Source organism: Triticum urartu, chromosome 5 (assembly GCF_003073215.2).
Source record: "Triticum urartu cultivar G1812 chromosome 5, Tu2.1, whole genome shotgun sequence".
NCBI classification, from domain to species: Eukaryota; Viridiplantae; Streptophyta; class Magnoliopsida; order Poales; family Poaceae; genus Triticum; species Triticum urartu.
In genome coordinates this window covers 437,982,751-437,992,753 of record NC_053026.1, presented here as the reverse complement: position 1 = coordinate 437,992,753, position 10,003 = coordinate 437,982,751, and the positions used below count along the sequence as shown (strand labels likewise).

The 10,003-nt window shown below is 46.2% G+C and overlaps 1 protein-coding gene across 1 annotated transcript; it reads right to left on the bottom strand.

Moving 5' to 3' along the window:
• Nucleotides 1-6,933: 6,933 nt before the first annotated feature.
• LOC125556189 (protein DETOXIFICATION 27-like) lies at nt 6,934-9,627 on the bottom strand. The gene is made up of 8 exons (XM_048718972.1): nt 9,238-9,627; nt 8,532-9,073; nt 8,319-8,405; nt 8,184-8,240; nt 7,845-8,083; nt 7,653-7,771; nt 7,456-7,542; nt 6,934-7,314 (listed from the first exon to the last, which is right to left on the bottom strand). Exons 1-8 carry the CDS (start codon nt 9,499-9,501, stop codon nt 7,279-7,281), a joined length of 1,431 nt encoding a protein of 476 aa, XP_048574929.1. The 5' UTR covers nt 9,502-9,627; the 3' UTR covers nt 6,934-7,278.
• Nucleotides 9,628-10,003: the final 376 nt, after the last annotated feature.

Here is a 10,003-nt window from a genome sequence, read left to right as displayed (position 1 = left end):
AGTCAACCAAAGTCCATACTTTGTTCTCATACATGGATCCCATCTCAGATTTCATGGCTTCAAGCCATTTCGCGGAATCTGGGCTCACCATCGCTTCTTCATAATTCGTAGGTTCATCATGATCTAGTAGCATGACTTCCAGAATGGGATTACCGTACCACTCTGGTGCGGATCTTACTCTGGTTGATCTATGAAGATCAGTAGCAACTTGATTTGACGTTTCATGATCATCATCATTAACTTCTTCACTAGTTGGTGTAGGTGTCACAGAAACCGATTTCTGTGATGTATTACTTTCCAATAAGGGAGCAGGTACAGTTACCTCATCAAGTTCTACTTTCCTCCGACTCACTTATTTCGAGAGAAACTCCTTCTCTAGAAAGGATCCATTCTTGGCAACGAATGTCTTGCCTTCGAATCTGTGATAGAAGGTGTACCCAATAGTCTCCTTTGGATATCCTATGAAGACACATTTCTCCGATTTGGGTTCGAGCTTATCAGGTTGAAACTTTTTCACATAAGCATCGCAGCCCCAAACTTTCAGAAACGACAACTTTGGTTTCTTGCCAAACCACAGTTCGTAAGGCGTCGTCTCAACGGATTTTGATGGTGCCATATTTAACGTGAATGCGGCCGTCTCCAAAGCATAACCCCAAAACGGTAGCGGTAAATCAGTAAGAGACATCATAGATCGCACCATATCTAGTAAAGTACGATTACGATGTTCGGACACACCATTACGCTGTGGTGTTCTGGGTGGCGTGAGTTGCGAAACTATTCCGCATTGTTTCAAATGTACACCAAACTCGTAACTCAAATATTCTCCTCCATGATCAGATCGTAGAAACTTTATTTTCTTGTTACGATGATTTTCAACTTCACTCTGAAATTCTTTAAACTTTTCAAACGTTTCAGACTTATGTTTCATTAAGTAGATATACCCATATCTGCTTAAGTCATCTATGAAGGTGAGAAAATAACGATATCCGTCACGAGCCTCAATATTCATCGGACCACATACATCTGTATGTATGATTTCCAACAAATCCGTTGCTCTCTCCATAGTACCGGAGAACGGCGTTTTAGTTATCTTGCCCATGAGGCACGGTTCGCAAGTACCAAGTGATTCATAATCAAGTGGTTCCAAAAGTCCATTAGTATGGAGTTTCTTCATGCGCTTTACACCGATATGACCTAAACGGCAGTGCCACAAATAGGTTGCACTATCATTATCAACTCTGCATCTTTTGGCTTCAACATTATGAATATGTGTGTTACTACTATCGAGATTCAATAAGAATAGACCACTCTTCAAGGGTGCATGACCATAAAAGATATTACTCATATATATAGAACAACCATTATTCTCTGATTTAAATGAATAACCGTCTCGCATCAAACAAGATCCAGATATAATGTTCATGCTTAACGCTGGCACCAAATAACAATTATTTAGGTCTAATATTAATCCCGAAGGTAGATGTAGAGGTAGCGTGCCGATTGCGATCACATCGACTTTGGAACCGTTTCCCACGCGCATCGTCACCTCGTCCTTAGCCAATCTTCGCTTAATCCGTAGTCCCTATTTCGAGTTGCAAATATTAGCAACAGAACCATTATCAAATACCCAGGTGCTACTGCGAGCATTAGTAAGGTACACATCAATAACATGTATATCACACATACCTTTGTTCACCTTGCCATCCTTCTTATCCGCCAAATACTTGGGGCAGTTCCGCTTCCAGTGACCAGTCTGCTTGCAGTAGAAGCACTCAGTTTCAGGCTTAGGTCCAGACTTGGGTTTCTTCTCTTGAGCAGCAACTTGCTTGCTGTTCTTCTTGAAGTTCCCTTTCTTCTTCCCTTTGCCCTTTTTCTTGAAACTAGTGGTCTTGTTGACCATCAACACTTGATGCTCCTTTTTGATTTCTACCTCCGCAGCTTTCAGCATTGCGAAGAGTTCGGGAATAGTCTTATTCATCCCTTGCATATTATAGTTCATCACGAAGCTCTTGTAGCTTGGTGGCAGTGATTGGAGGATTCTGTCAATGACGCAATCATCTGGAAGATTAACTCCCATTTGAATCAAGTGATTATTATATCCAGACATTTTGAGTATATGCTCACTGACAAAACTGTTCTCCTTCATCTTGCAACTATAGAACTTATTGAAGACTTCATATCTCTCAATACGGGCATTTGCTTGAAATATTAACTTCAACTCCTGGAACATCTCATATGCTCCATGACGTTCAAAACGTCGTTGAAGTCCCGGTTCTAAGCCGTAAAGCATGACACACTGAACTATCGAGTAGTCATCAGCTTTGCTCTGCCAGACGTTCACAACATCTGGTGTTGCTCCAGCAGCAGGCCTGGCACCCAGCGGTGCTTCCAGAACGTAATTCTTCTGTGCAGCAATGAGGATAATCCTCAAGTTACAGACCCAGTCCGTGTAATTGCTACCATCATCTTTCAACTTTGCTTTCTCAAGGAACGCATTAAAATTCAACGGAACAACAGCACGGGCCATTTATCTACAATCATACATAAACAAGCAAGATACTATCAGGTACTAAGTTCATGATAAATTTAGGCTCAATTAATCATATTACTTAAAAAACTCCCACTTAGATAGACATCCCTCTAATCCTCTAAGTGATTACGTGATCCAAATCAACTAAACCATGTCCGATCATCATGTGAGATGGAGTAGTTTCATTGGTGAACATCACTATGTTGATCATATCTACTATATGATTCACGCTCGACCTTTCGGTCTCCGTGTTCCGAGGCCATATCTGTATATGCTTGGCTCGTCAAGTATAACCTGAGTATTCCGCGTGTGCAACTGTTTTGCACCCGTTGTATTTGAACGTAGAGCCTATCACACCCGATCATCACGTGGTGTCTCAGCACGAAGAACTTTCGCAACGATGCATACTCAGGGAGAACACTTCTTGATAATTTAGTGAGAGATCATCTTATAATGCTACCGTCAATCAAAACAAGATAAGATGCATAAAAGATAAACATCACATGCAATCAATATAAGTGATATGATATGGCCATCATCATCTTGTGCTTGTGATCTCCATCTCCGAAGCACTGTCATGATCACCATCGTCACCGGCACGACACCTTGATCTCCATCGTAGCATCATTGTCGTCTCGCCAATCTTATGCTTCCACGACTATCGCTACCGCTTAGTGATAAAGTAAAGCATTACAGCGCGATTGCATTGCATACAATAAAGCGACAACCATATGGCTCCTGCCAGTTGCCGATAACTTGGTTACAAAACATGATCATCTCATACAATAAAATTTAGCATCATGTCTTGACCATATCACATCACAACATGCCCTGCAAAAACAAGTTAGACGTCCTCTACTTTGTTGTTGCATGTTTTACGTGGCTGCTACGGGCTTAAGCAAGAACCAATCTTACCTACGCATCAAAACCACAACGATAGTTTGTCAAGTTGGTGCTGTTTTAACCTTCACAAAGACCGGGCGTAGCCACACTTGGTTCAACTAAAATTGGAGAAACTGTCACCCGCAAGCCACCTATGTGCAAAGCACGTCGGGAGAACCGGTCTCGCGTAAGCGTACGCGTAATGTCGGTCCGGGCCGCTTCGTCCAACAATACTGCCGAACCAAAGTATGACATGCTGGTAAGCAGTATGACTTATATCGCCCACAACTCACTTGTGTTCTACTCGTGCATATAACATCAACATACAGAACCTAGGCTCGGATGCCACTGTTGGGTTTCGTAGTAATTTCAAAAAAAATTCTACGCACACGCAAGATCATGGTGATGCATAGCAACGAGAGGGGGAGAGTGTGATCTACGTACCCTTGTAGATCGATAACGGAAGCGTTAACTTGGTTGATGTAGTCGTACGTCTTCACGGCCCGACCGATCAAGCACCGAAACTACGGCACCTCCGAGTTCTAGCACACGTTCAGCTCGATGACGATCCCCGGACTCCGATCCAGCAAAGTGTCGGGGAAGAGTTCCGTCAGCACGAAGGCGTGGTGACGATCTTGATGTACTACTGTCGCAGGGCTTCGCCTAAGCACCGCTACAATATTATCGAGGACTATGGTGGAAGGGGGCACCGCACACGACTAAGAATATGATCACGTGGATCAACTTGTGTCTCTAGGGGTGCCCCTGCCTCTGTATATAAAGGTTCAAGGGAGGGGGGCCGGCCGGCCAGGAGAGGCGCGCCAGGAGGAGTCCTACTCCCTCTGGGAGTAGGACTCCTCCCTTTCCTAGTTGGAATAGGATTCGTGGAGGGGGGGGGGAGAGGAGAGAGAGGAGGAAGGGGGGCCGGCCCCCTCTCCTTGTCCAATTCGGAACAAGGGGGGAAGGGGCGCGCGGCCCATCTCTGGCCACCTCTCCTCTCTTCCACTAAGGCCCACTAAGGCCCATATACCCCCCGGGGGGTTCCGGTACTCCGGTAAAATCTCGATTTCACCCGGAACACTTCCGATTATCCAAACATAGGCTTCCAATATATCAATCTTTATGTCTCGACCATTTCGAGACTCCTCGTCATGTCCGTGATCACATCCGGGACTCCGAACAACCTTCGATACATCAAAATGCATAAACTCATAATATAACTGTCATCGTAACCTTAAGCGTGCGGACCCTACGGGTTCGAGAACAACGTAGACATGACCGAGACACGTCTCCGGTCAATAACCAATAGCGGAACTTGGATGCTCATATTGGCTCCTACATATTCTACGAAGATCTTTTATCGGTCAGACCGCATAACAACATACGTTGTTCCCTTTGTCATCGGTATGTTACTTGCCCGAGATTCGATCGTCGGTATCCCATACCTAGTTCAATCTCGTTACCGGCAAGTCTCTTTACTCGTTCTGTAATACATCATCCCGCAACTAACTCATTAGTTGCAATGCTTAAGTGATGTGCATTACCGAGAGGGCCCAGAGATACCTCTCCGACAATCGGAGTGACAAATCCTAATCTCGAAATACGCCAACCCAACATGTACCTTTGGAGACATCTGTAGAGCTCCTTTATAATCACCCAGTTACGTTGTGACGTTTGGTAGCACACAAAGTGTTCCTCTGGCAAACAGGAGTTGCATAATCTCATAGTCATAGGAACATGTATAAGTCATGAAGAAAGCAATAGCAACATACTAAACGATCGGGTGCTAAGCTAATGGAATGGGTCATGTCAATCAGATCATTCAACTAATGATGTGATCCCGTTAATCAAATAACAACTCTTTGTCCATGGTTAGGAAACATAACCATCTTTGACTAACGAGCTAGTCAAGTAGAGGCATACTAGTGACACTCTGTTTGTTTATGTATTCACACATGTATTATGTTTCCGGTTAATACAATTCTAGCATGAATAATAAACTTTTATCATGATATAAGGAAATAAATAATAACTTTATTATTGCCTCTAGGGCATATTTCCTTCATTTCGATGATTTTTTTGGGTCAATGTGTCATGGTGATGTACATAAGTTATCAGGTCAACGGGGCTTATGTTATCATGTTATTTACAGAGAAGTTATCGAGGGGTATTTTTTTAATCTTTTTAACAACTTTTTTGCTCAATCAAAGTTACTGCGGTATTTTTGTGTAAAATATCAGGTGCATGGTGTATATGCTATTTACATAGAATTTACCGGGGTTTTGTTTTTAAGAATTTTTTTGCCGGATCCATAATTTTTTCAATCCGAAGACAAAATGAGCTTAGTTCACACAAACAATCTACTTAGTTTGAGATGGTTAATGGACATCAACTTAGTTAGGTAGGGACCCCATGTACGAATCTCTATGCACCATGCTATTTACCCGACGTTTCTTTCTTTGTTATTTTTTGGCTTGATATGTGAAGGTACAAAAGAAAAGAAAACTAGATTTGTCATCAAAGCCGAGCCAGCCCAAGTGGTTTTTGAGTTCATAACTAACCTATAGGGGTATGAGGTTCGACTCCAAGCTCCCCATTTTTTTTGCGAGAAATTAAACCAGATCGAGGGACCCAAAAAAGGAAACTTGTGCGAGGGATTGATGGCCGGAAAAAAAAGAAACTCCCTCGTGGGAATGGTGGCCAAAAAAAGAAAACTCCCGTGCTGAAAAATAAGGAAACTCCCTCGCGGGAATGGTGGCCGGAAAAAAGGAAACTGCCTCCTAGACATGCGTGGGTAGCCAAAAAAAAGATGCGAGATGGAACTTGCGTGGGACGTTCGATGCAGATCCAACGGTGAACGAACCGTTCAGATCTGTTGCAAACTGCCAGTCGGCAAGAATTTAGCATTCTCGATAACAAAATGAAAGAAGACAAAACAACAACAGTATGATCATATATATAGGACCAACGCTAAGCCTATATCGAAGGAGGTGAAGGCCCAATCCGGAGATTATGTTGTCACCCATGTTGGGTAAAAACCTCCCAATTCGGTGCTTGTGCTTCGGACTTCTTCGCGCGCTTAACATAATCATGTGGTTTCGTCGCAAAAAAAAAAAAACATAATCACGTGGATGCAATGCGCGCGTAGGTGAGCTACGTAAAATGCACATGTGGCGTTACCGCGGTGCCACAAGATCGACCTGTGTTTCGCTCCACGCCTCGACGGATGGATTACCGGCATCTTTGACGGATCAATTTTGCTGGAGTACCCGGGTTGAGAGCTAGTATAAGTCAGTAACGCAACTTGTTACGTGCGTGCGTACACACGGTCGACCATTGATTCCGAGTCGCGAAAGTGAGAGACGCGAACAAGAAGCAAACATCAACCGGCCAAGCACGCTCCGAATATTAAACGGATAGTGAGCTCACCATCCGCGAGCGAGCTGTTTCCCGTCATCTTCCGGCTCGCCACTAGCTCGGGCCCCGTTCTGGACAGCTCCTTTCCCCCTGTGTCCTGTCAGTTTTTTTTTCTGAGGCAATGTGTCCTGTCAGCTTAACCGTGTACTCCAGACTATTGGGCCGGAGTAAGCTTCTATGAGCGTGCCTGGGCCTGACGAATTGGACCTGCCTAATGGCCCATGGTTGGCTCAAATAATTTGGTCGGCTGGACCGGGCCGAGCCTGACCAGCTCAATGCAAATGGGGCCTTTAAATAAACGGTAACAAAAGAATAATAAAAAAACGGTAACAAAAGAATGAAAAAAAAAACCAGAGTTCGCTCAAAAGAAAAACATTCACTTCTAACTACACCATCTACACTTGTTCGATGCATGACTACAGGCTTCTTCGGACTGATCAATCGGAGCTTCACATCAGCCCCATACGGTTACTTGCTTTCAAGGCCTGCAAAAGCATCACGATTTTAGCACATTTGAGTGACCACCCAATGCAAAGGAAGTGGTGCAAAAGCACTGTGTCGTTGTTACAGTAATTTTGGCTTCCACTAAAGAAAATTAGGCAGATATGAAGGGCGAACAACCAAACCTCTTGATCCCAGTCGCATCGCATGGTCATGTAGGCGAGGATCAGCGTCTGGACCGTCGTGCCACCGATCATTCCCGCCCAAATTCCCTGCACAAGTGAAGAATTATGTTCTCTGTTAGCAGCAGTAGCAGTATTAATTTACGATATGAGACAGCGTACCATTTCTCCCAAGTCAAAGGATAAACAAAAAAGCTTACATGTACACCAAGATGGAAGGTCCATCCCAGCAGAGCGCCGAGCGGGACACCGATGAGGTAGTAGCTCCCAATGTTCACATACGCAACCAGCGCCTGCCAACCTGACCCAACTGCAACTCCTGCAGATCACAGATGCAACATCAAGCTTATTTCCTATTTTCTGCATATGTGGCTCGAGCTAACTGTTCGTACCTGAAAGGACGGGTTGGACTCCGTTGAGGAGGATGGTGAGGGCCAGCAGGACGGACATGTCGTCCACGGTGTCGATCACGGCCTTGCTCGACGAGAAGATGAGGGCGAGCCTGCCGTGGAGGCCCAACGCCGCCAAGCAGAAGAAGATGCTGATCGGAAAGGAGGTCGTCGTCGACACCATCGTCGCGAATCTCGCCCCGCGTCCGTTGCCCGCGCCGAGCTCGTTGGCGACCCGCACCCTTTCAAAACAAAACCAGGGGAGGGTGTCGGGATTCAATATACTGTTTCGGAAGGAGGCAAAGAGTGGTGGAGTGTCAATGTCTGGTGTACTTTGCTTACCCGGTGCCTGCCAAGAACCCCAATGGGATCATCATCTCCAATCCATTCAAACTCAAGCTGTTCATGGCAAAAATATTAGAAATCATCTCAATAGTTGTGTCTAGCCAATGTAAAATGGAGGTAAGAGATTTCTACCAGATAGACAAGGCATCCACGGCAAGCGCCGCGTTCTTCATGTACCCAGTGACGAAGATCAGAACCCTGTAGTACCAACTCTCCAAGCTGCATCCATAAGCAAGACAAGAAAAGAGAAAAATATATTATAAAGTTGATGTGTCTCCCTGATATTATAGTTACTACCTACCAGAAGTTGAAGGCGCCGTGATGAAAAATACAATAAATAAATACCACAACATGACTCCGGATGCGGAGGACAACTTGACGAACCCCCAGATGTCCACGAACGCCAACGACGAGAACCCACCCCACGTCTCCGGGCAGCCGCCGCCGACGGCGTACGCGAGCTGCAGCGCCACGACGAGCGCCCACGAGAAGTTGAGCGCGATGGCGGCGCCGACGACCCCGAGCCCGAGGTAGCTGACCAGCAGCCAGGTCACCGCGGCATGCACCGGGAACGCCACGGCGGTGGTGACCGCGGTGACCGCGTTCTTCCTCTGGCACTGGAGGAACTTGTTGAGCGGCAGGAGGATGGCGTACATGAAGTGCAGCGGGAGCAGGCAGGCGCTGACGGCCCCGGCCTCGCGGGCCAGATTGGCGGGCTGGCCGAGCGCGCGGAGCAGCTGCCCGCTGAAGATGTAGGTCGGGGAAAGGAGCGCCGCGAAAGCCAGGAGGACAAGCCACGAGCGCTGCATGTACACGCCCAGCATCGCGTACTGCTTCGCGCCGTACGCCTGGCCGCACAGCGTCTCCAGCGCGCTCGCCATGCCAAGCTGCGGTTCATCAAGATTAGGAGTGACATTTGTGAAGTCAATGGATGCTTTTCGTCGTAGGAGTCAATGATGCCCGACAGGAGTGTGTGAGCAAACGTAATTTTCGACGCATAAAAAACAGAGATCGATAGGCAGCCGAGACTTGCGAGAGGAGCATTATGTACCAAGAAGCCGAGGTTGAAGCCGGAGACGACGGTGCTGGCGATGGAGAAGGCGGCGAGCTCACGGTCGCCGAGATGGCCGGCGAAGGACTGGCTGATGATGTTCAGGCTGTAGAGGACCAGCCTCATGAACACGGCCGGGCCGACCACCTCCCACAGCTTCATGGACTCTTCCCATACCTCGCTGGCTAGCCTTTGGACCTGTCCCTCCCTCTCCTTCGTCCTCCTCACGAGAAGTGGCGCGTTCTTCTGCCTCTCCATCTCCATTGTATGGCTACTTGACTAGATGTGCAGATTGGAGGTAAACATATATGCTCTTCGTCTGGAAAAACAACTATTGTATGCTTAGCTAGATCTAGCTTGGAATCTGTAGTTTGCAACGGTGATGCAGCACGCTGGAGAATAATTAATCTGCCATGTGGATGTGGCGAGGATTAGTACTGCTATCTAAATTTGTCGGTCTCGGAATCAAAACCGCACTGAACCAATCAGTGTTTTTCTTCCCAAAAAAATGTACTTGGTCTACGCATGTAAAGGCGGGAGTGGTGGAGTCGGTGTATTGCTGGAAACTTAGCCTTCCACCATTTTTTCTTTTCTGATGAACTGACAATTTTGCTGCCGACATGATAAGGAGGAGTAAACACATACAAGAACTGGCAATTTGCTGCCGATGTATTAACAAGGAGTAAATAAATACACAGTCTAGCCGTCTAGGTCTTACAAGAGGTTGGGGTTATGGTGACCCAGGCCAAGCTAAGCTAAAAAGACC